This window comes from Nannobrachium achirus, assembly GCF_963921795.1.
Source record: "Nannobrachium achirus genome assembly, chromosome: 22".
Taxonomy (NCBI): Eukaryota; Metazoa; Chordata; class Actinopteri; order Myctophiformes; family Myctophidae; genus Nannobrachium; species Nannobrachium achirus.
Genome location: NC_137829.1, coordinates 27212270 through 27238079, shown reverse-complemented (window position 1 = coordinate 27238079; position 25810 = coordinate 27212270). Strand labels below are relative to the sequence as shown.

At 42.4% G+C, this 25810-nt stretch overlaps 2 protein-coding genes across 3 annotated transcripts; both read right to left on the bottom strand.

Annotated features, from left to right (window-relative positions):
• Positions 1-129: 129 nt before the first annotated feature.
• On the bottom strand, positions 130-9693 carry LOC308307921 (NADH-ubiquinone oxidoreductase 75 kDa subunit, mitochondrial-like). Its single transcript, XM_080753252.1, has 19 exons — positions 9472-9693; positions 7871-7965; positions 6980-7074; positions 6259-6366; positions 6049-6125; positions 5737-5818; positions 5515-5645; positions 5229-5414; positions 4992-5126; positions 4131-4245; positions 3524-3669; positions 3294-3422; positions 3033-3162; positions 2762-2922; positions 2509-2663; positions 1741-1916; positions 734-868; positions 505-577; positions 130-366 (listed from the first exon to the last, which is right to left on the bottom strand). The coding sequence occupies exons 2-19, from the start codon at positions 7962-7964 to the stop codon at positions 278-280; spliced, it is 2217 nt and encodes a 738-aa protein (XP_080609378.1). The 5' UTR covers position 7965; positions 9472-9693; the 3' UTR covers positions 130-277.
• An 820-nt stretch (positions 9694-10513) lies between these two features.
• Positions 10514-14873, bottom strand: cmklr2 (chemerin chemokine-like receptor 2). 2 transcript variants are annotated; one of them, XM_080753776.1, is made up of 4 exons: positions 14662-14873; positions 13839-13943; positions 13534-13602; positions 10514-13003 (listed from the first exon to the last, which is right to left on the bottom strand). In XM_080753776.1, exon 4 carries the CDS (start codon positions 12974-12976, stop codon positions 11903-11905), a length of 1074 nt encoding a protein of 357 aa, XP_080609902.1. In that variant the 5' UTR covers positions 12977-13003; positions 13534-13602; positions 13839-13943; positions 14662-14873; the 3' UTR covers positions 10514-11902. The 2 variants fall into 2 exon arrangements, with proteins under 2 accessions (XP_080609902.1, XP_080609901.1); XM_080753775.1 differs by lacking the exon at positions 13534-13602.
• Positions 14874-25810: the final 10937 nt, after the last annotated feature.

Below are 25810 nucleotides of genomic sequence, written 5' to 3'. Positions count from 1 at the left end.
AATGTAGTAATTACAACACATGAGAATATGACAATAACTTAGAAGACTTAACTCTTTAACAGATTATTTCAAAATGAATAAAGTAGATTCAAGCATTTCCTACAATACAGAAAGGTGCATTTATGTTGATTCTAAAATGTTTACTTACTGTTTACTGACTATATGTGATGTGTTGCTATGAATGTGCAAATATAGGAGTTGTGCGTATCAATTTGTGCAAATATACTGTAGGAGTTGTGCATGTTCATTTGTACGTAAGAACTGGATGGATTGAACTTCAGCATATGGAGGGGGGCTCATCCACAGCTCCCTCTGTGACTGCTTTCACACACTTTGCCATTGTCTGGGAGGCTCTGCTTATAGGATCTGTGGATGAAAATTGAGACGTATTCTAATTATGCACTCTCATACCACCGTAAAGAGTTCAAATCCATTTGGATTTAAACTTTCTCATTTTGGATGCCCACTTCACATATTTCTTGGCTAGGGAAATCAGACGCCTACCTGTCATGTAGAAATCTTTCACAGTGAGCTGTGGAGGAACTAAAGGTTCAGTAAGGATATCCTGGTTCACTGCCTGAGAGAGACAAGACAGACAACATCATCATCATGGAGAGCAAAGTAAGGCAACAAAGACATTGCATTTTAACATACCGTAATATAAACTCAAACTTAAAAAAATGCCTTCACAGGGATAATATTATAGATGTTCAAGTGGAAGATTATGGCTGACCTTAGCGAGTTCATTGGCCTGCTTGAAGTAGTTGGCCTCCTCAATGTCATCATATCGCACCAAGTTTGGAGAAACTTGCTCGAGTCTAGCACGCACTCCATCAATGGTGTCATATGGCAAAATTACCCCAGCAAGCTTAAAAAAAAAAAAAGAAAGTTTCAGGAATCAACGTAAAAAATATGGATTTGCTGTATTTAATATAACTAGAAGCTGGGCCGCCCTTCAGGACCCGTTTTGACCATCTGTTTGCCTGTGTCCATTTATGCCCATATATGGAGATATCTGTTATCTGTCTGTCTGTCTGTCAGTGTCCATTTTATGTCCATATATGGAGATCACTGCAGATATAGTTCTGGGTCCATTTTATGCCCATATATGCCCATATATGGAGATATCTGTCTATTTGCGTCCATTTCATGCCCATATATGGAGATCTCTGTATCTGTCTGTCTGTGTCCCTTTATGCCCGTATATGGAGATCTTTGTGATTCTGCGTAAATTTTATGCCCATATATGCCATTTGCGTCCATTTTATGCCCATTTATGGAGATCTCTGTATCCGTCTGTCTGTGTCCCTTTATGCCCATGCCCATATATGCTATATATGGAGATATTCAGAGATTTTTTGTTGACTCATGTGGCGTACGTGATGTCAGAGCCTTTTATGAAGTGATGTCACAATGAGTCAGAGCTTTCGCCGATTTCCTCCGGAACAGCCTGATGTCAACAATCAACCCCGCATAAGGAGATTCCGAACGTTTCGCGCCGGTTCGGGAAAACCGCGCGTCGGGTCGGGTCGAGACCCGGCACTGCACTCCGTGCCGCGGTGGGGAACGCGCGTGCCGAATCTGAAGCCGGTGGGACGAACGGTTCTCGAGATACGCGGATTACAGACACACAGACAGACAGACACGCAGAGACTTCTCGCATTTATAGATAGATAATGGCTCCAATCAACAAAATAACCCTGTGCCACCCAGGTGTCCTGTGTTTAGTATGAAACTAACCTCGGCGATGGCTCTGATTATCTTCCAGTCCTCCCTGGCCATGCCTGGAGGAGTCACAGCCGCCCTTGTCTGCTGGGCACGGCCCTCTGTGTTCACATAGGTGCTACATTTTTCTGTGTATGCTGCTCCAGGAAGTATGATGTCAGCCATTGTTGCGCCAACATCCCCATGGTGACCTGTGTAGTCATCAAAAACATTATTTAAATAAATTAAAGGCACATAAGACATTCAAACTTTAAAGGCCTTATTGCGACCGTAGGTCGCCGTTAACTATGGAAACCGGCACATCTTCTCCACGTATCTCTGTCTGTCTGTATGTCACACCTGACACTGTGGTTCCCCTGACACATCACTGTGACATCACAGGCTCAGAGCAGGGATAACGCCTGATACTGTGGTTCCCCCGACACATCACTGTGACATCATAGGTGACATCACAGTCAGATACTCAGAGTATCTGACTGACCATATATGGGCATAAACAGGAGACATCACAGTGGTGTGGCTGGTTCAGACAGGGAGTTCCATGTATGGTCATAAAATGTATTGTATGTTGTGATGTCATGGGAACCACTCTAACAGAATCCCTTTTATGTCCATCGTCGGACCACAAATGTTAGGAGTTAGACAACATATGGGTGTATTCCCGACTTGCATCGTTCCTGACTTGTGTTTCCCCAAATAGGCCGCTGCATGTCTAGTAGTCAGTCACTGATTACCTAAGTAGAAAAATAACTGTTTCTGCTGTTTTGGGTTAAGACTACTGACCCTGATAAATGATCAAGCTATCCTTATGGATGTCTTGGCGAGTAATGCATCCAGCATCAGCCCCTAGAAGGAACAGAACTTTAGGTGGGTTCTTCCTGATGGCCTCCACCCCTGGCTTGTACCCAAGATCAAGTGCAGCTACTTGACTAGCAACCCTGCAGAAGACAGGCATAATGATGTGAAAACAACTGTAAAATGTATCATCACCAGCTGTCATCAAAATCCTTCTCTCTAATTTTGTGAAAATAATTACCTGTGAAGCACATTGAAGACCTTCCAACCTTCCTCTACTCCACTCCTGACATGAGCATTCTGAGCAATGGTAGACACAGCAGCCATTATAGCGGCCCCATCCTCTCTCTGCAGTGAACTACTGCCAACCACAACAACAGGATGCTTTGCTTTATCCAGAACCTACGGTAGAACAGGACATACAAGATACAAGTTCATAGGTAAAGTAGATAGACTAATCACAAAAACACTGTACATGTGCAAGCACATTACTGAGGCCACGGCACAATTACCTGGGCAAAAGGGTGAATTCCTGCTGCAATGTCTTGAAGAACCTTTGCAGACTCGCCAAGATGCTCATAGGTGTAAGTTAGGTCCACCTCCCGTCCCACTAGAGCCACTTGCAACTCGTTGTGAAGCCAGCTAAAGTGGAGAGACCAAAATTGTTCCTCGTGGAAACCAGCAATACATATGGAGCACAAGTTGCTGCAACAAATACTTATTTAATGTTTTATATTGGCAGCACTTAAAGCGCCAACTAATCTCTAAAGTACCTCTTTCTGATTCGTGCATTAAACAAAGGAGCCTCATAGCGCGGGTTGGTGCCAACCAAGAGTAGAAGGTCAGCTTCTTCGATGCCAGCAATCCCAGTGTTTAGCAAGTAGTTTGAACGCAGGTCTGATCTATAGAAGATGTTAAAATGTTATATATTTTTGTTATTATTATTATTATTATTTTTAAACCATTTTACTGATTATGCATTATTCCTACTTTATGATCTTACCCAGCACCAGCCATGGGGAATATTTCCTCAGTGCAGAGGTTATCGCTGTTCAAATGGTTCAACAAGTCTTTCAGGGTAATAAGAGCCTCTGCATCCACCAAGCCCCCCACAACAGCGGCTACGTTATTTCCCTGAGCACCTTGCAACTGCAAGAGAAAACAAACTGGATTCAGGCCAGCCTACAGTAGAGGAAAGCCACAATTTTGTATATAATTTTGTGTAGAACTATACTGAATAATATAACTCTGACCCCCTGTGGTTCACAAACTGGGGGTCCCCAGATGATTAGCTTAATATGCAACATTGTATTCCCACTCAACAGTAAATTATCATACCGTAGTGTATACACAGGGTATGTGCACGTTTTAAAAGTTAAAAATGAAAGTCTTTTAAGACCTTTTTAATACCAAATCGGTCAAACGTAAAAATGTAATTCCTACAATTCCAAGTGGTTGTCAGGATGGGGGGGGTCCCCAGTTCACGTCACGCCACGGCCTGAAAAGATTTGGAACCCTTACTCTAGTCTAAGCCATAGATTCATATCAACGGTAGAAGAAGTTCAGAGATTCTATTATATGGAACAATAAGTTCATAATGAATCACATACTGCTCCAGCAACACGAGTTAGCACGTCTTCCCAGGAGGTGGTTACCAACTGTGCAGACTCATTCTTCACCATTGGCTGTGTAAGCCGCTGCCGCTTAAGACCATCATAAGCAAACCTATGAAGCATGATGAATGCATGGATTAAAGCAAACTAAAATCTCATAATTGAAAAAAATGCATAGGCCTATGGTCAAGTAGTCCTATTATGTCATTTAATTTATGAAAGGAGCCCCCCCACACTAGCGCTGTTTCCTAAACAATGAACACAATATGAGAAATTATGATGTTTTAGTAATACTGTCCCTACTTACCCCCAACCAGGTGAATAAATCACTGACTAAAGGCCCATTCCCACTGGCCGAGATAAAGATAACGATAATTATCTGACGTCATGACGTGATAGCGCGGAAAGTGATCCAAATTATATCATGTACGGCTATCGTTGTCTTTATCACTGTCGTGTGGATGCTGCCATCCACTTCAATTGAGAACGATATATTTTGTATCTTTATCTTTATCTTTATCGCGCCCAGTGGGAATGGGCCTTAAGGCTTTAACCTTTGCTTTTATGAAATATCTATAACCATTAGGGTTTTATGGAAAATACTTCTAAACATATTGCTTGTTTGACCACTTCAAATTCTGTAATCTTTCAAAAACAACATGCGTCGCAGCCGCATTGAGAGCTTGTAGATGGGCCGTTTTCGCTGTGCAACATGTTTTCATAGAAGACAGATTGCTGGCTTCTATGGAATCCAAATGACTGAAATCAGTCGTGGAGACTAGGAACTTTAATCCATTATTTTATGATATGGAAATGAGTTATATCTATGGTGTAGGACTAGTGTAATTTGAAAATAACCTGGTTTTGTCCGATATCCATTCCTCATTAATATCCTCATGCAGGCGAGGTAGAACTCTCATCACTTCACCACAGAGAGTGCTCACCACAATGTTACTGCCCACAGCGTCGAGAACATCAATAGATTCCGTTTTTCTGTAGAACAAAAATACCTTGTGACCCAAAAAGCAAACAAGATGAGTGTATCAAAAACGTCCCAGTTATAGCATCCCTTGTTACAGCATTTTGCATATAAACCTGGTCTCCCAAGGACGAGCAGTGAAGGCATATGGTTTGGAGGTCAAAGCTCCAACTGGGCATAAATCGATCACATTCCCAGACAACTCTGACATGAACATCTTCTCGACATAGGTGCCAATCTGCAGGTCATTGCCCCTGCCAGTAGTACCTAGATCCTCCACACCTGCAATCTCACTGGCAAAGCTTTAGAAACAAAGGAAATACATTTAGACATTTTCTCACGTGCTTATGTTACATGGTGAGCTTTGCAGACAGGACTTATCCACTGTGGTAGACAACTCACCGCGTACAGCGAGTGCACTGGATACAGCGAGTCATAATCGTTTTAATAAGGGGGCCGATGTTCTTATCTTCCACTGCTCTTTTGGTCTCTGTGAAGCGGCTCCTGTCACTGCCAAACTGCATGGACTGGTCCTATATATGCACAATGGCAGTCCATCACATTTAGACGTGAACTGGTTAACAGGTGGCAAACTACTCTTGAAAACAATTATGCTATATTTACCTGTAGATCACATTCTCCACCTTGGTCACAAATTGGACAATCTAATGGGTGGTTAGCCAGCAGGAACTCCATCACACCCTCTCTGGGTGAATTTAAACATCATCTCATTAGTAAGATAATGCTAATAACAAGGACTATCAACTGATTTAGCTTTGTAGTTGCCTATAACAGTCTTCTAAGAGTGTACAAATGTCCATTTGGTTCCCTTTGTACACTCTCATAGTTTAATTTACACTGATGATTTTAGTGTGTAACTGAACAACACATTCTATGTCATGAATTATTACCACTATTCTTTAAAGTTTATACTACCTGGCCCTTCTTGTTTTATCAGAGTTGGTTAGGATGTTCCAACCCTTCATGACTGGCATGGCACAGGCTGCCACCGGCTGGTAGATAGAAAACCATCATCAAAATAACTATTTGATTTCTCACAATTTAATATTTCATTTGACTGTCACTATACTGTATATAAACATTTAAACTGAAAATCGATAAATCATATACACATAGACCACATACCTTAGGGACATTCTCTATCTCCACCAGACACATCCGGCAGTTCCCCGCAACAGACAGGCGCTCATGGTAGCAGAAACGCGGAATCTGGATTCCCATCTGGTCACATGCCTTTGACACGATTTGGTACAAATTTGTTAGGTTTGTGATAAGGTAGCACAAGCAGACTGTTTTCTCACTCCCTTTCATAGGGTTTATAGGTTCACCAGCTCAAGTAAAAGACTATGGTTTAAGTTGAGTGAACTATGTCTAATACCATCAAATCTCAATATTTTATTTTAGAAATAATGAGATAAAGTGATTACCTGTCTAAAATTAAAGCCCAACATTATTTCACTTTTTTTTACGATCAGTATCAGCAATTATGCAGCAAATCTTTTAAAACGTTCAACCCGGTGGCTCTATTTTTGGCCTGTCATTAAAGTCTTTCAAAAACTTTCAACATGAAAATAAAAATGAAATAGCCCATCTACAAGGTGAGCTTGTAAAAAATGAATGCTTAAAAGGTTAAATAAAATAAAGTTGTATCTATAAAACGTTTGTTGTGTTTACTTTTTCATTTGTTTGCTTATAAGTAATACTTTTTTCAAATAGACTTTAATCATATCTAAGGTTTTCAAAATGATTTTGAACTTTTTGACATACTGTATCTATCAAAACATCGGCAATCAGAGGTCGACTGAAAATCTGGCATCGGACCCAAAATCTGTCTAAATACTGTTACCTGCAGCACAGTGGTTCCTGGTTCCACCATGACCGGCCTCCCATCCACCAAAACCTCAAACAGGTTACTGGCTGCTGCTGTGGCTGCAGAGCGAGCTACAAGCACAGATGAAAAACATTGTGTGACCCTTTCCTTTTCATTAGGTTTCATCAATCACTGTTCTCATCACCCTCTCCGAAGATGTTGTAGGAGCCAAACAGGTTTATATTTGTATTTTTGAGCACTGGGTTAGATAATTGATGGTTATCGATGGAGGCACTGCATTGGCACATCATCTATGGGTGTGTCTCTGTGGGTGGCCTGCAGCGGCTATAAAATGATGGCTCTCACCTGCTCACGCTCATGGCTGGGTTTGATTATGGAGGCAGGGTCAGCTGGTTAAATTATTTCTTGACATATGTATTGCATATATTTATTGGATTGTATATTGCAATAATTGGTGTCACTGAAAATAAGTAAATCATTTTAAAACTTATGAGCAATTGTTTCGATGTGAGTGATTTTAGTTTTGCGCATCTACAGTTTTTATCTCCCAGGCCAACTTATTGGGGTTGGGGGTTTGTTATTAGCCGCAACAGATGTTATCGTCTTTATCGTTAACCAGATTGTTAACCATGTTATCTACTGTATTTATAAATTCACATAATCTCTGTATGTCTGTCAGATGAGAGGTTCTCAGTTATTCTCAAAACAGACCACCCGTCCTAAATTGGGCAGCTCAGACTTTACCTGTCCAGCCTGGTAATGTGTTCTCTGGCAAGTCTGACTGTAATCCTGCACATGATTCAGTAGTGGAAAGAAGAAATATGCCTAAGAATGTCCATTACAGCCAGCAACATGCATTTTGGTAACAGAATTAAAACAATTATGAAATTGTAGATATTTATTTACCATTATTAGTACCAGCTGTGCTTCCTTTGGTTAGACCCAGAGCTACTGTTATTCCTGCTGAGAGCGGGCGACTCACTGCAGGCAAACGCAGCATGCTGGAGAGACAAGAATAACAAGCTACAGCAGCTGCCTTCAACAGGGGGTCTGGGACCCCTTGGCTGGACCCCCAGGGGTTCCTCAGAGTTACTACAGGGGGGGTTGCCAAATCTTTGTGTGATAGTATTTCTTTTTAATTAACCACATTCCGAGTTCCGAGTATCCTTAACCTTAGGGGAACAAAGTGGTTTGGTGTAGGGGGAAAAAGAACAAACAATTACAAGTATTGAAGGTTTAAGTGGTTAACTGTTTGAAAATACACATTTGTGGCCAAAATGGGTTGAAGAATCCAACACAACGCTACACAATGATATAACTGTCAAACAAGTCTATGAAGCCATCTATGAAAAAGTGTAATCTGATACACAATGTTATAGAGATAGGCTACTGTATGTAGTGGGGTTCCCTGCTTCATCTCTCTCAGTGAAAGGGGTCCTTGCCCTGAAAAATGTTGAAGACAACAGTATAGCAACATTTATTTGTTTGATGGGGTTCCAGCAAAATGAGGAACAATTTCTCTATTATTTAACCTTACTAGAAGATAGACCAATGACAGAATGATATAGATAGAATATATATATATTCAGATGATATAGGATTCACTCTCATCACTTATCCTCACACTTCATTCCACCTACAGTTAGTAGCTATATTATATACAACTACTACTGTAGGTGGGATGATGACTGTAGACATGAAGTGTTTAGATAGGCCTACAGTTATAAGTATGCACTAATCTAATCTAACAACACAAATCTTCTCGTATAATGGTCCATATCACAGATCCAATCAACCAAACCATGCACTAACTGCAGATTAATTGTAGGGTGAACCGAGCTGTTAGCTAGTGACACCTACTGTAAATTACACACAATGACACACAAACTCACAATGAACGTTAGAGGTCTAGACTACAACTTCAGGCAACTCTGTGTTTAGTGAAAACTGAAAAGGGTCTAGGCCTCTAGGGGAATTCGGCCAGTGCCAGTCAGTTTCATAATTAGATAAACGGGTAGCTAGCTACCTAAACAAAAGGGCGTTAATTAGCCTACATTTTTATGTTTTCACAAAACTGGGCGATACAGTAGTAACAACACATCAAAGTAACAGCCAAACTGTAGCAGTCTGAGTGAGGAGCAATTTACACTCTTTCTTCCTTCTTTTACCTCATATTTGTGCCAGCCAATGTTTCTCGATAGTTTTTAAATGGCAGCTTCGAAGTCAGTGTGAACTGTCTGTGAAGCGGAATAGATGTAGCCTCAAACATGAAATTCATATTAGCCATATTTCTTGGGTGATGTAACGTTGCGTTAACGGTAGTTAAGCAATACATGTTGAATAAACAGTTCAATTAAGTTTAGCAGGCAACTGGACAATGACATTTGGTATTCGAGTTCATTTTGGAAGCAAGAGTTCATTTTGGAAGCAAGCAATAGAACAGCTTTTAATTTAGGTTATTAAACTTGTTGTTTGCTCTATAGTAGCTGCTGCCTGCTATCACTTACATTTGTATGTTTTGTTGTCTTCTCGTTCTCCTCCGATGCTCCCCGTATAGACCTACTTGCGCGTGGTGTTGACAGCGCACTGTCTCATGTCATGTTTTATGCTGCGTCACGAATAAGTAGCCTGAATTAGGCTGCCTAATCTCATATAAAATAATCCTTATCACGTTAGGCTGCTTTTCTATAGGCAGTAGGCACGAAGGATAATTTACGTGTGTAGTTAATTTACATTCATTATATCAGCTATTAAGCTGCATCAAATATAACAGTCAGTGATGAAGTATAGTAGAGCTGTCTGTGTGTCAGTGACAGATACGCGGTGACAGTTCTGCCATCTGCATTTGCCGCTGTGCAGTGAGCACTTCAAATGTCAGTGCGCATCTATGTTGCACTTGACGGTAGCCAGGACGGAAACGTTCACTGCAGTGTATTTGGTATTGTCGCTGTAAATTCAGGGCAATGTGTCTGTTTTTGTCTGAATAATATAGGCCTACTGTATCCCCTAGTTTCATTCAAGTCAAGTTATTAAAGTTATATCCATATTAAATTCTATTCAGCAATTAAATAAAATGTGTGCTATTTTACCATATATTAATACCTCTTTTTACAATAGCCTACAATACAATTTCAAAGCATTCCTGGGGTGTCCAATCTCATGCACTGTGTATATGCAACCCTGGGTGTGGAATAAACCAAAATCAGTAGACCTACACATTCCTCAAAAACAAAAACAATATATAGGCCTATATTATAAACTATTCATAGCAAATGATTCTCAGAAAATTCCACTACATTCCTGATCAAACATAAAATGCATATTAAGATTATATTAAGATAATTATTTGTGGTTCTACTGTGGGCAAATTGTCTTTAAACAGGGGTACAATAATGTGAGCTACCATAACCACTTGTGAAAGTAACCAAGTAGGCCTACAATTACTTAAGTACTACTACTTTAGTATTTCCAACGTATTTCCACTCCACCACAACATCTCAGAGGCAAATATTGCACTTCTACTCCACTACATTTATTTGAAGACTTTATTTGAAAACTTTAGTTACTAATTACTTTGTAGATTGATTATTATTACAAAAGAAAACATACATTAAAAACTTCAACCCTATATACATTTTGGCCATTTGAAAATAGCCGATCTACAAGCTCACAATGCATCTTGTAGATCTGCTATTTTCAAAAATGTTTATACATTGTAATGAGACATCCTGCATAATGAGTACATTTTGATGCCAATACTTTTGTAATTTTACATTTTGAATTCTGGACTTTTACTTGTAACAGAGTATTTCTATATTGTAGTATTGATACTTTTACTCAAAATATTTGAGTACTTTTTACACCACCGATATATACTAGTTTGTTTCTCCAACAACTCACACACCAGATTTCATCAGGAAGGAAATAGGAAATGGTTGTTTTTCACGCAGGACTTCAGGAATGCTGTAAACAATTCACTTATGTCATGTGTTCATCCTGCATACAATTGATTTACAGTACACTTGAAATTAACAGTCCTTATGACTAACACATTCTCATGGTGGCTGCACATTTATTAAAGTATAAAGTATATAAATCAAGTATAGGACCAGTATAGGTTATATAAAATATATTATATGAAATATATTAGAATAAAATGTTTACACAACGCTCAAATAATATATATAAACTTCTAAACCTCTCCTCTAAACATCTGTAAACAAGTGTCTAGCAGCATGTCTACAGAGACAAACGCTAACACAATATGACAATATAAGGAAAACTGCAACAGGTATTTTGCATTGCATTTGATACAAGATCACAGCAATATTCAAATTCCCTTTGGTTCAAAAAAGTGCAATACTGAAAGTCACAACTACTGTATGTAACAGAAACGTTTTTAAACATAATTGTTTAAACTGTCATTTTCTGTAGACATTTTCTGTAGGTTATGAACTGCTATAATTTGTGAAATCTACACGGCAATTATAGCCAAACATACTGTTTCATAGATAACAACCAGTAAGACTCCCTAATCGGGAGTTAAGCGACCATCAGGTCGCATACACAAACTTTAGAAGGCAATGGTAGCCAATCAGTAGGGAATATGGGACATGGGACAGATCCATGTTGATGACATGACTTTAGAGATACTGTGTACTGCTTTGCGTGATTTTAGGGCAAAATCTGTAGGAGCAGTGTCCATAAATGTGTTTTGCAAGAATCGGCCTGGTGGCGTTGGAAGAGGGCCACGTGAGAAATTAGTTTGTGGTTTGGCAGCCAAGGAGTGTGTGTGCAAAGTTTGGCATGGATAGGGGCGGAGATATGAGTATAAGGCAAAAGTGTGATGTGACGGACAGACTGACAGCCGGTGGAGGTTTTGACAGTAACTGCGAACTGACGGTTGCAATAAGATTCTGAATAGTAGGCCTATAGCAATCAGACAGCAGATGATTCAACAGGCTCCTCAGGTGGACATTCTTGGACCCCCTCTGGCACAGACACTGTCTCCGTCGCAGAGATGGATTGGCTAAGCTCTCGCAGTGACCTCTTACTTAGATCCAGGAATGCACGCTTCAGTATGTGGCGAACCTTCTTGCCCAGGAGCATGTAAAGGAGGGGGTTAATGCAGCTATTGAAAAAGGCTAAACTGGTGGCAAGAGGAAAGCCCGTTCTCAGCACATTGTGTAAGTGCAATGAGGAATGCATGGACAGCTCCATCAAGCTAAAGGTATGGAAGGGTGCCCAACATAAAAAGAAGGCCAGAATGACACCAGACACCGTTCTGGAGAAGCTGGATAGACGAACAGACCCATGAGACTTATTCACTTTCACTGCCAGCAGTATAGCAGTTATGCATATAGCGCTAAAGGGCAAGAGGAACCCGATGGTGGTACGAACAACCACCATTATAATGTGTCTCACTGCTGCTGCATGTGCATCATCTACGTGGAAGTTGTTGAAGCAAACCACCCTTTCGTGTAATTGCATGACGTCCCGAAAGGCCAGAGTAGGACAGCTCAGTATAGCAGATAGCCCCCATACACAACCACATACGATCCAGGCTCTCGGAACGGTACGACGCTGCTGAGACCAATTGAGGTGGACCAGTGATACATACCTGTCTATACTGATCACTGTGAGGAAGAGCACGCTGGCATACATATTCATCACAGACACAAATGAGTTGAGCTTACACATCACCAAGCCAAAGGACCAGTGGAAGTCTTTAAGAACGTAATCTATGGAGAAAGGTAAAAAAAGCACAAATACAAAGTCTGCTATTGCGAGGTTGAGCAGCCATGTGCCATTGACGGTTCGTTTGGTTTTACACGTCGTCACCCAAATGACAATTCCATTTCCAACCAGGCCAAGGACAAAGGAAATGCTATAAATGACTACTGATATGATGTGCATAGTTTCTTTCTGTTTGTAGTCTCCTGCAACTTCTTGAACGTCTCCATACTCAAGGTAATCTTCATAGGTGTAGTTTCCATAGTCTTCGTCAGCCATTGTTGACAGACCTTTGTCAGACTCCGCCTGTGAGAAAGACAAAACACTATGATAAGATGCACTCCTTGTGCTCGGAAAGATTTCACTGTCAAACATCCCCCATACCAAAACAAACAGTGATACATGTGTTGTACAGTCAGGGCTGTATTAACCATTGGGCCGGTGGGGCCGTTGCCAGGGGCCCTTGGCTTTCAGGGGCCCTTGGGGGAACTGGACCGCATGGTCATTGACAATTTACTCAAATTAAATGTATACATTCATTAAAAATCTAATGTGTGGGCCCCTCCTCTGTTGTCTACAGGTGTTTTTTTGGCCCACAGATGATCATCATGGCTTAAAATCCGAGCTGGGTAGTGTCTGTCGGGAGGGAGGGGGGTTATTGTGGAGGGTGGGGGGGCCCCTAAAAAAATATAGGCCAGGGGCCCTCTCGGGGGTGTACAGTGTTGTACATGTAATTTACTTTTTTCCCCTGCAATAATTCATTGTCTACTTTTTGGGGGATAAGAAAAATACAACACTGAACAACAAAATGGCATGAGAAATGAGATCACCCAAACCTGTGTTTAATTAGTGTTGCAATATGACAGTTGGACATTTTATGTGTCCTTTGAGATGCTTTGGTGTTCCTGTTGAAATTTCGACATTTCAAAGGGAAATTCCACCCAGTAAAATAGAAAGAGGCAAACATTTTGAAAATAGCAGATCTATAAGCTCCCAACGCTCAAAAACATTTTATGGGTTTATGTTTATGTGTGTGTAAAGTGTGCCCTGGCAGAAAAAAGGTTGGGAAACACTGTATTATGATGACTCACAGTCTAACTAATCTAATAATTATTGGTCAGTAGGTCTCCATAGTTCTCACCTCACACCGTCTTTGTCACCGCTGTGCTGTTCTCCTTAAAGCTCCAGCTGTTCGTCCTTATTCCTCCAGTCTTTACGAATTAAGTTTGGAATGGGTGTGTCGTAACTGTGGAACACAATATCAACAGCCAGCATATTGACAAATGGGGGTTTGCAGTACCTACTCCCTATGTGTGTGCCTGCCACCCACCACAGGGTGTAGTACTTTAAAGTTTAAACCACATGACATGCTTCACAGAATGAAAGGATTGTTTGGAACAATTTGACTCAGATAATCCAAGCCTATATAAGCTCACAAAACATTACTCACATTTTTCATAATCTAAATTGTTATGGGTTGGCCCTCATAAACCATTTGACAGTCCGTTTTGGGGGAAATTAAGGCACACTCATATGATGCCTATGAAATCTTCTGCCTCTCTTAGTTTACAGAACTAAATTAAATAGGCTATAGGTTGGAATAAACACAATCTGGATATGTGAGTGTCTGCCATACCAAGGACTATCATGATTTCAAACGCTTTCCTCAATGAGAATGTACATAAAAAAGTGTTAAAAAATCCTTAATTGTATAGACTAAAATAAAATACAAATAGATAAGACCTGCATAATAGAACCACAGCGAACATGACCAAATAATTATCAGCCACAATAAAGGAATAAAGGAACTCGGTAAAAAATAATTTCCGTATTAAATTATAAATTATAGGATAGGCAGCCTTGTTAAACAGTTCTATTAAAAAGTCAAAGAAAACAAAGGTTAAAACGGCCTATAGCAGCCTACAAACAAATAGCAAGGAAAGAGAAAACTATTCATCGCTTACCTTTTAAAAGACAATCGTCTTTTTTGTGAGTTAAGGTTCAAAGAAAGATTTAGCTCCTTTGAGAAGATGGTCAACTTATGTAGGCGGATTGTAGCCAAAACCTACTGAGTTCGCGAGTTTCAGTTCTCAGTTCCAAACTTAACTACATCACTGTGCAAAGCAAAGCTAGCTGTTCATGTTCTCTAGCCGACTTTGTGCGCAATCTTTCTTATGGTCCATCCCAATCCCAAATAAACCCTTCGTGAGTTGGGATCATACACTGCTTGCTAGTTGACGTGCCTGGTCTACGCCTCACGTCTGAAAAACGTGTGTGGTAGGGTACCCCCCCCCCCCCCCCCCCTGGAATGACGCCGGCATTCATTCAAAAGAGGCAAGGCTTGCCATCATAAGCAGTTCAAAACGTACAACCAGACCGTTATCCCTGAATATGAAAACCGATCAAGTGTAGGCTAAAAGGTTGCTGCGATTTTGTCGACGTGGCCCCTTTTCCTCACAAAAGCCCTTACTGTCAACGCAGACTGGTGTGGTTCCGTCCGTATAAACGGTTTAAAATACGAATCCAGCAGATCGGGGAAGCATTTGCTTCAGCGACTTGATGATGCCGTGCCACTGCCCTGGTCGCATCATCGCTGCCTCGGACGCGCGCTTGAATGTGAATTGTAAATTAGCCCAATAGGTTTAGCCATTAAATAGACCCATTTGACATTATACAAAATATAGCCGATGTTCAAGGTCAATTTTAAATAAATGTTGTAATCCGTTGTAAATAAAATTGTAATAGAGAAAACAAATTAAATCATTTGTCAGTTCTAAAGTGTGTGTGTGTGTGTGTGTGTGTGTGTGTGTGTGTGTGTGTGTGTGTGTGCGTGCGTGCGTGCGTGCGTGCGTGCGTGCATGTGCGTGCGTGCGCGCTCGTGTGTGTGCGCTGTGCTGTGTGTGGTTGTGCGTGCGTGTGTGTGTACTTTATTTACAGTTTACAAAAAGGGTAGCCTACAGTGGATTTATACAAAACCCACCGCGGTCCCAAAAGGGCTTATTTCCATTGTGGTCCTGTGTATTCAAAGCTGGCTACCTATTCAAGAAAGTTCGCCCCAAAACACGCTCACCCCGGGTCTAATAGCTCATCCGCATCGCCAGTAACGCGAGCGACACAAGTGACTCTACGTCTATGCGTGTATCCAAAAGGCACCCCGACCCCGTTACAGTTAAGACCCGCTCGCGGAAGCTTGTGATTGGCTGAACCAGAGGTAGAAGAGCGCTCCGCTGTGTTCACTAGTTGGACCGTGCGGAGGTGCCGAAAATCGGGGGGGATGAAGATTTACTATTCTGGCCCCCTGGTTTACAACGGGAGCGTGTCGCTATTTCTACTAGTCATCTTTTCGACAACCTAACCCTAACCCTAACTCTAACCTCCGTGGGGTGAGTAGCGATAGCTGCCGACGCTCCGTTGTCGAAATGATGTGCGTTCGAAAAGGCGAGATTCACGATTTACAACTTCTAACGGCACTGAGTCGGCTCATGCGATCTTCGCAACGCTCGACACGGCGACTCGCTCGCTACCGCTCACTCGGCAGTGTCTCACGTGGCTCAAGGTCACCTGAGACGGCTCGCCTCCGTTGTCTCCACCCAAAACAAGTGCTCCTTTAAAGAACCAGAATAAACTGGGGTGCTTTTAGGATTCACACGTGAAATACTGTCCTCATATCCAGCGTCGGCCCACTCGGCCACTCGGATTTCATCGCTCGCATCGCTGGCATTACAGCTGGGCTGCAGCTCATCCACACTGCCAGCATCCACACTGTTACTTGCTTAGCATGTCAGTCAAGTCAGCACCACCAACGGCACTGCGTCAAGTCAAACAAAAGTACGAACGTTTTCAATATATATATAATATGTAATTTTTTAAAAGAATGCTTAGTTTTCACTTTTGCTACAGTCAAAATGTCAAAGTTTCATGTGTTACGGAAATAATATAGCATTCGGAAGATGAATGCAGAAAGCAATAGACAGCATATCCCATATACAATTAAGGCTTAAGCCTTGCATGCCCTTCTAAGCTTCCTACAAGCAGTCCCTCTCATAACTTTTCTCATTCCCACCCCTCTCCCAAGCCCAGCACAGGGGGTCCCATGACCAAGAAACAATAGGTGTCACATGGCGTTTTACATACAGCTTTATCAAATGGGTTGATTTCACACAGAGGAAATAAAAACAAAAAAGGTGTCTTGCCCCCTGCCAGGGTCAGGGGTATCTTGTGGGGTGTGGCATCCTGACAGGACAGGACACCTATAGGGTGTCAGGCAATTTGTAATCTGCATACAATAAACTTTATTACAGGCTCAAGGCCCACAGGGTAAAAACCAATAGGCCTACATTACAAAGATTAAAAAAAAGAAAACAGTACATTCACCCAGCCCCCTGGAGCTAAAAGAGGAACTCATGCCAGTGTCCTCTAATGGTAGATGTGTACCTGACCTGTCTTTAATCCATTCAAGGAGCGATCCAGTCTGCACATGAACTTGTATGTCAGGTTCCTCAACAGAGCCATGAAGGTGGTGAGACCCAAAGTATGGAAGAGCTCACTGGTCCTTGTGCGGTCCTCCTGGGTTTCTTTAACAGAATTCAAAGGCAGTCATTAGGCTTCTTGCAGCTTCCGTAAGCTCTCTTTCTGATACTTCACCCACAGAGGGGCTGTATAGAGGGGTGCAGTAAGCTCTAAACAGGTTTACCTTAACATCAGTAGTACAATGGTGACATTTACAAACCAACATATTTGATCATGATGACTGTCCAATATTGCAATAACACATGGCAATCGCATGTTCATGAACTTTGTTCAAAATGGACCACTCCTGCAAACTTTGGAAGCCAATATTCAGGATAGAATATAAAAAATCGGACTATTTTTATTTATTAAAAACAAAACGAATAAAAAGAAAAAATAAGAATCCTCGCCCGTGGTGAAGTCCTGCGTATGGTTTACATAACCAAGCAACCCTATAGTATAGGTAAATTACGCCACTGAGGGAGTGTGTGTGCAGAGTTTCTTGCTGATCTGGCCAACAGTGCCGGAGATTAGCTGTCCAGAATCAACTTTTTGTCTCTCCGCTAAATACAACTCTGCATATCACAGACATTAACAAATATAGGTTAAACCATTTCCATTTGTGGTGCCCCCTATGATTGAGCATAGCAGTGGTGGCCATGTTGTGGTTCTATGGATAGAAAGCCCATTAGTTTGTTCTATAGAGATTTCTGTAAATAATTATATTAGCTATTTTAGCCATCCAAGCCATCTGGTGAACCATGACCATAAACTATTTGATTAATTTCAGGGTAGCTTAATCAGTAGAGCACTTGCCTCTTGACCACAAGGTCATGGATTTGGTTCCCCCCATGTGTTTCCCCAATCCCTATTAAAATGCTCGAGTAGCCTAGTGTAGTCTTGCCAGTCGCTACCAGTTGGACTAAAAGATGCGTATACCAAAAAAAAGCAAAACTACTCCGCATAATGGAGTTTATCAGGTAGGCCATAAAAGTATGTCCTTGAGCGCAGGGGAATTATTTTGGGTTAAAACTGAATCGTTGTAGTCCTTTGAGTACTACAACATGACGTGTTGTGGTTTCCGCTCCAGACCGGTTACAACCCCGAAAAGTGAAGTGATCCCAGGCTAGCATGGCTTGGTTGTGGCAAGTCGTGCGGTAAGTCCTCCAGTAAAGGGCTTTTGTAGGTGTTGCATTCCAACTCAACAATCCATCTCCCAGGGGTTAAATGCACTGCGAAACGGGGATAGCCTCCTGCGCTCTGGCTAATACCGACAATAACCCTCTCCGATCTCTTACTTAATATTTGCATACTGTGTAAAAACGATATACTAACTTTTTTTTTGCGGTTTTCAAATATATTTTGACACAGAATCTGTTTTATGGTCATGATTCACCAGGAGTAATTAAATGATTAATATAAATATTTTCTGAATTCTATATGGGAAAAACGAATGGGCTTTTCATCTGTGGAACCAATTTTTTCCAGTGTTAAGTTAATTGGCTTTTGCGTTCCATGATAGGGACCAATTATTTGTAGGCTATACAAACATTAAGACTGCCTGTGCGCACACAGGTTGTTGTGCTCCTCCAACCCAGTTATTCTGAGGAGCGCTCGTTTCATCTCACTCAATGTCCTGTGTGTGAGGCTCATGAGGCGCTCCCCAGTAAGCCACTAGGTGAGCCACAGGCACGCATGAGTGCCCATGGCACGGTGAGCAGTGTCAGCCCCCTCCATGCACATCTCAGTCAGTCACAGTGATTGGGGGCAGGGTTTTGAGGACAACTGGTTTGGGAATCGCTTACACAGAAAAGAAACCAAGGACTTTATATTTAAAGAAGGAGAGGTCACAGCTTTAAAAAGCTCCTTTAAAAAGCTTTGAAACCAAACAGAGAGCCTATTAAAACCATCAATCACACGGTAAAACCAACAACACATAAGCACACAATCACAGAATAGAGTACTGAAGTCCTGACGTCACTCGTTTATCCCCTGGGTCACGGATTTCTTTCTCTATGGAGAATAACATTGGGTCATCTTAAAATCGTCTCATATAAGCATTGTGGTCCAAAGATAAACAAACTGCCTCTGCGATATTGTCATGGAAGTGGCTTTGTATCATTTACGATAGTCAGTCACTCATATGAAAAATAAACTTTTTTATTTTTTATCTTTTCCGAAAAAAAAGCGTTGGATGTTCATACTTCGCTCCTGTTCGGGGGGTTCGGGGAAAAGCGTCACCACTCGTCTTCCTATGAACCCGCTTCCTTGCCTTTACAAATTTATCTCGCAGGCAATGGGCATTTTGGACGTGTTGAATTAATGTTGTAGATCCTCCTGTCGCCTGTCGATCTTACTGTAGAGAATGATGTGCGCAGGGAACGTGCACGCAGCGTTCCTCACACCAGACGCTCACGCACACACAGCGACGCATCTAGTCATTACTTCAGATACAGTATTTTTAAGCCCTTTTTTGTTGCTCAAATCGCGGCCGAAGTTGACACAGTTTTCCACTTTGTGACGGCTGGTGATATGATGGCGTGAGGGTTGGCAGCTCTGGTCGCAAAGCAAAAACAAAAGCAATGTACAGTAGATCCAACCGACCAATCACGTTTGCCGTTTCACCGAACCTGATTTCGGCGAGTGACAACATCTCGTAGTGCAAATTTCAGAACTATTGTTCGGAGAAAAAGCATTCCAGAACTTTCGAGGAATTACATTTTATAGTTGAAAAGGACCTTTTGACCGAAAACGGCGGTTTCGGTCAAAGTATGGACAGGCCTTAATTCGGTGATGATTCAAGTTTCTTTATTAGGCTAAACCCCTTGAGATGTGCCATCTCGTTTTAGAGGGGGGCCCCCACAAATACATGTTACAATGGTTACATGTATACAGTATAGACAAAACATACTGGACAGAACTAAATAACAAAACAACACACATAACATTATGAACCTTGACAAAAATCACAGCATTAAATCAGCATTACATCCTATGATCAGACATTGAGAAAATTGTTAGCATACAGTATGTTCAAAACATTGAATTCAAAACGATATTATCAAATATAGAGACAAATATATATAATAGAGTATAGATAGTAACTTTAGCGTTTTCTCACGTCACACTTTTGCCCTACTATATCTCCGCCATCGTTGCCCCTATCCATGCCAAACTTTGCACACACACTCCTTGGTTGCCAAACCACAACCTCCACCCCTCTTTTCTCACATGGTCCTCTTCTAGCGCCACCCTGAGGTCGATTCTTGCAAAACACCTTTTTGGACACTGCTCCTACAAATTATGCCCTAAAATCACGCAAATCGGTACACAGTATGTCTACAGTCATGTCATCAACATGGATCTGTCAGATTTAGCGCCACCATCAGGCCGATTTTTTTAAACACATTTTTGGACACTGCTCCTACAGACTTTGCCCTAAAATCATCCCGATTTAGGGATTCTTACTGGCTTCTTTTTGGAACACAGTTCTTATTTGACACAATATAAAAAGAAGTCTATGGGGAATTCAGAATGATGGGGGAAAAATATGTGACCTAGGTAGTAAACTATGTCAGACGTCGGTGCACTATACAGCCATAATTAGGCAGCATTATTCAATTAATTATTTAAAAAAGTTGTGCCAATTCACTCTTGTCCTCCCAAGGTAGGCCTACGCCAACCTTACAGCATGAGGATCCCCTGCATGAATGCACACCCTAGCCTTTTAAACGCTGTGCCAAGCAAGCCAACAAACCCCACCCTTAATTAAAACCGTCGAGCAACTGGCTGATCACAGCCCTATCGAGTACTAACAGGTCTACCTGGTTGTAAACAAAATAAAATGTGTTGGTTCATTCATGTGCACACTGTGTACTTACTCCCTCTTGCTTCGTCAGATAATCTGAGAGCCTTATCTCAACTTCCCACATGTCCAGCGGCCCAAAATGACTATCTCTCATCCCTCTTTTGTGTATATGTATAGCCTGCCATTCCGCCCTGAGGGGTTGCTGTGTGTGTGTGTGTGTGTGTGTGTGTGTGTGCGTGCGTGCGTGCGTGCGTGCGTGCGTGCGTGCGTGCGTGCGTGCGTGCGTGTGCGCGTGTGCGTGTGTGTGTGTGTGTGTGTGTGTGTGCTGTACTAGACAGTCTTGGCTAATGTTCTGCTGTATCAGGAAGAGACAACCAGCACTAATAGACACGTTCCCTATTGAGCAATTTTCAATTTAGGCATTTAGCAGACTTTCCGAATCAGTATCAGAGTAATGTCGTCACTTCCATCACAGCCTACATGCTCATCATACACAGGAGTAAAATACTGTTAAAAAAACAACATCTTATCATCACCTTCCAAAGTCCAAAACCTGAATAAGCAGAGTAAGCATGAGCTCTAGTCAATAAACAACAAGTTAATAATCACATAAGGAGGAACACATCCTCTGCAAAAAGTCCCAAACGAGTCATTCTAGTGTCAAATAACACCTTCTTGATTCTTGACATATAGCCTTCATCCCCCTGGTTAAATGATAAGTGAGAGTAGAGCACCTGTGGATTTCCACCAAGCTCCAGGTGCAACTACTGTACATTGTTGTGTGCAAGGTTGATATCTTAGTTTAGATCAAACATTTTCCCTCCTCCCTTCCTGAAATGAGATGACTGAGGCCTACTGTAGATAAGGAGCTGGGTGGGCATACTCCTCTGTGAGAAGTGGTCTAAAAAGTTTAAACCTACAGGAACGAGTGACGGCTGCAATGTGTGCCTTGAAGGCCAGCTGACTGTCCAGAATAACACGCAGGTCAATGGAGATAGTGAGATCCTGCATTAGGCATGGTGAAAAGAGAATCTTAATCTTATCTGTGTTTGAGCTTGAGATGGTGGGAAGACATCCACTGTGAGATACCAGCAAGGCACCCAACCTGAGTTGCAGAAGGAGGGAAGGAGAACAACAGTAGTTTGTCATCATCAGAATAACAGTGATAGCAGAGCTTGTAAGCAGAGATGACAGAGCCAAGATTTAGTGTATAGGAAGAAAAGGAGGAGGGCAAGTACAGACCCCTGGGAGACCCCGGTCAGGAGTGTATGGGGGATGTAAGCAAACATTTCCAAGAAACCTGATCGGTCTAACCAGTCATGGAAGATTACCACTTTAGTGCCATCCCTGTGATGCCAAAGTCATAAGGGCATCCAGGAGAACTGGAGAAGCTGGTGGTTCACTGTATCAAATACTGCTGATTGGTCTTACAAGAATCAGTACTGCAGAGTGAGAGACAAAGGAGTGATACCGGTCTGTAGTTTTTGATGTCTGAGGGAACACGTTTTTTTTTCTTGAGGAGCCGTGACTGGCTGACTAAACGCAGCACAGACAACTCACGGTGCAGGTCACGCCTCTGCCCCAAAGTTTTCATATTGACATCAGGAGGCCGATCTTTGCTAAACTATTTTTGGGATATTACTCCTAGAGATTTTGTCCAAACATCACACAAATCGTTACACAGTATCTCTATAGTCATAAAACCAAACAGATCTGTCAGATTTCATACTCCATCCTGATTGGCTAAAGCCAAGCGTCATTCCCACCGGGCACGATAAAGATAAAAAATAAAAGTTCTCAACTGAAGTGGATGGTAGCTTCCTGTTGTCGGCAGGACGGCAGTTGTTGTTGAGTCATTCCACGAAAACCGGTACAATTTGAGTTCATCGTTAAAGTTGGGAATGGCGCTTAAGATTGGCTTCCAAAGTTAGCAGGAGTTGTCCGAATGTCCGTTTTGAACAAAATGCCTCATCGTGAATGCAGCGTGAGATCGTTGTGAAACCTTGCCTGCACATTGCCAATAGGCAGAGGAAGACATGCCACCCTTTCCTGTTAATCGGCCACCAGGAGGCCAATTTTAGCTGAACACATTTTGGGATATTACTCCTACAGATTATGTCCAAAGTAAACATCATACAAATCGGTAGTCTATAATCATGTGATCAAGACGGATCTGTACGATTTTTCATATTCCATCCTGATTGGCACATTTCAAACATTGCTGGCCCACAATAACCTACCTGACCTTGCTGAGACCTGTGCTCCGGGGAGCACTTTTTCTATAGTTCAGAATGCTTGTTACATTGCAAAATCATGTTCTGAGTTCTGCCTAAGTCATTTTAAGTAAACATTTTGACTTTTTGAATGTAGTAAGCATTCTGATAGGCTGAGGACTTAAGTCAATCTTTCTATATGCTTGTGAAACTTGTACCAGAGCTGCAGAAGAGAATAAAGAGCATGGAGATGAGATGCTACACCCAACATGTCCCGCAAAAGATCAGCCAAGCCATCAGCCCACATGATGATCTACTCTCCACTGTCATAAAGCGAAAACTGAGGTGGTACAGACACATCACCAGGTCCTCAGGCCTTGCAAAGGCCATCCTGCAAGGCAACGTATAAGGTGGCAGGAGACGGAGAACGTAGAACATCGGAGAATGGACTCACTTGAAACTCAGTAAGGCAATGAGAGCTGCCGAGGACAGAGAGGGATTGAGAGAGTCCTGCCTTGTGAATGGCCTCAAACATCCAGTCAGTCTGTTCAAAGATGAAGATATACTCAACAACATCAAAATGTTAGTCTCTCTTTTTTACTTTGCACCTACAGTAAAAAACAAAAAAAAACAAAAACGTATTTGAACCGACCGAAGCAGCCCCAGTAAATTTGTTCTCATCTGTTCCTCCACAAAGACTGTTGTATGTGCCAGGGGGTCATCGAGGTTTAGGATACAGTAGACTGCCCATCAGTCATCCAGTGGTGGCTAGGGCTTTGCAGAAGCTAAAGTCCATTAAATAAACTGCCGCAGCCCTTGATGAAGAAGGCAGAATTGGGATGAGTCTTAAAAACCGATAGGTTGCTACTTCCCGCTGCAGAAGTCCAGCCACCTGAACCAACTGGACACCATTATATGTGGTCGAATGCATCATCAATTCAGGGTAGCTTTAAGCTGTCTATTCCTCACAGAACCACCAGCTATTGTCCTTTTTCTGTACGAGACCTGGGGCTGATCGAAGGATCATTGATGCCTGCTGCTTCCATCTCTTGGATCTTTTGCAGAGGCAGATGGGGTGAGCATCCTTGGTCTGAATCTTATGTTTGACCAGTTGACCAGTCTTAGTTCATTGCAGGAAGCAAAGGTGTCAAGTAACTGTTCCAAAATCAACGGAGGAGTTCCCCACAGCTTTAGGGGTTTCATCTGATGGGCCGTGGGGTGGTGGTGTTGGGAATGGAAACTGGAAAATCCTTGGTAAAGTTGAGCTCGGCTATACTGACCTCTCACTGTCTGGTTTAGCACTTTGGATGAGCTGTGCCCTCTACGGCTGGAGGCATGGATGGGAGCACAGACCGTACCCCAAGCTGAAAGATTGCCCGGTTAGCTCTGCCCCCTTGTGATGGGACTAAGGACAAAGGACTTGGCTCCAACCAAGTTCAGTGTGGGAGGGCCCATGGTTTTCATAATCAGTAGGCCTATTACATTAAAAATAAATGGCTAAATAAAACAAACAAACCAAGACACCCCAAGACAATACACAATACAATAACACAACAATAACAACAAGTGGAGGTAGCCTATGTGCCCTGCACATGTCTCCTGAGGCAGTTCCCATCACATTGATGCACTTTATCAAATAAATAACTTTTATAAGGGTAAAAATAATAATAACTAGAAGCAGTGCTCTTCCGAGCACAGGTCTCCACCAGGCCACACAAATCGGCCTGTTATAGCGCCACCATTAGGGCCATTTGAAAACTTTGGGGCAGAGGTTCTGAATTGGCATCCAGGGAGTGTGTGTGCTCATTTTGGCAGCGACCGGGCCAACGGCGCCGGAGATTAGCTGTACACAAACTGGGAGGACGAATCGGCCTGTTATAGCGCCACCATGAGGGCCATTTGAAAAATTTGGGGCAGAGGTTCTGAATTGGCATCCAGGGAGTGTGTGTGCTCATTTTGGCAGCGAACGGGCCAACGGCGCCGGAGATTAGCTGTACACAAACTCAGGACGAATGGGCCTGTTATAGCGCCACCATGAGGGCCATTTGAAAAATTTAGGGCAGAGGTTCTAGATTGGCATCCAGGGAATGTGTGTGCTCACTTTGGCAGCGACCGGGCCAACGGTGACTGAGATTAGCTGCACACAAACTGCGAGGACACACACACGGACGGACACACGGACACACGGACGGACGGACGCACGGACGGACGGACGGAGGGGAAAACATACTCTCCCCTCAGCCTTCGGCTGGTGGAGACAATAATTATTATTATAATAATAACAACAACAACAACTAATATTTTCCCCTCCATTATAACGACTGTGTTATACTGACGAACCCCCATACATAAATATATGGTGTCACCTGCACCATGTACTTCCTGTGCATGCGCCTCTGCTGCTGAACGCATCGCAGGGAGGGAGGAGGACATCTTTGTGCGCGTCAAGGAGGAGTCTGCTCGTTTCCAGTAACTGGCCACCGCCTTCTATTCGTCCCCCACCCGCTGCTGCAGAATCCTGGGTGCCTGCATCCATGAAGATTTAGCCCGGCCACGGCACCTCCCCCGCAATAATGGGCGGAG

What these genes read in the sequence shown, in the direction of transcription:
- LOC308307921 (XM_080753252.1), bottom strand. Translation starts at nt 7,964, where the DNA reads ATGCTGCGTTTGCCTGCAGTGAGTCGCCCGCTCTCAGCAGGAATAACA. An exon ending in CACAGCTGGTACTAATAATG is followed by an intron (nt 7,075 to 7,870) that starts GTAAATAAATAT and finishes CTGTGCTTGTAG; the next exon opens with CTCGCTCTGCAGCCACAGCA. An exon ending in TAATCAGAGCCATCGCCGAG is followed by an intron (nt 869 to 1,740) that starts GTTAGTTTCATA and finishes TTTTTTTTTAAG; the next exon opens with CTTGCTGGGGTAATTTTGCC.
- cmklr2 (XM_080753776.1), bottom strand. Translation starts at nt 12,976, where the DNA reads ATGGCTGACGAAGACTATGGAAACTACACCTATGAAGATTACCTTGAG.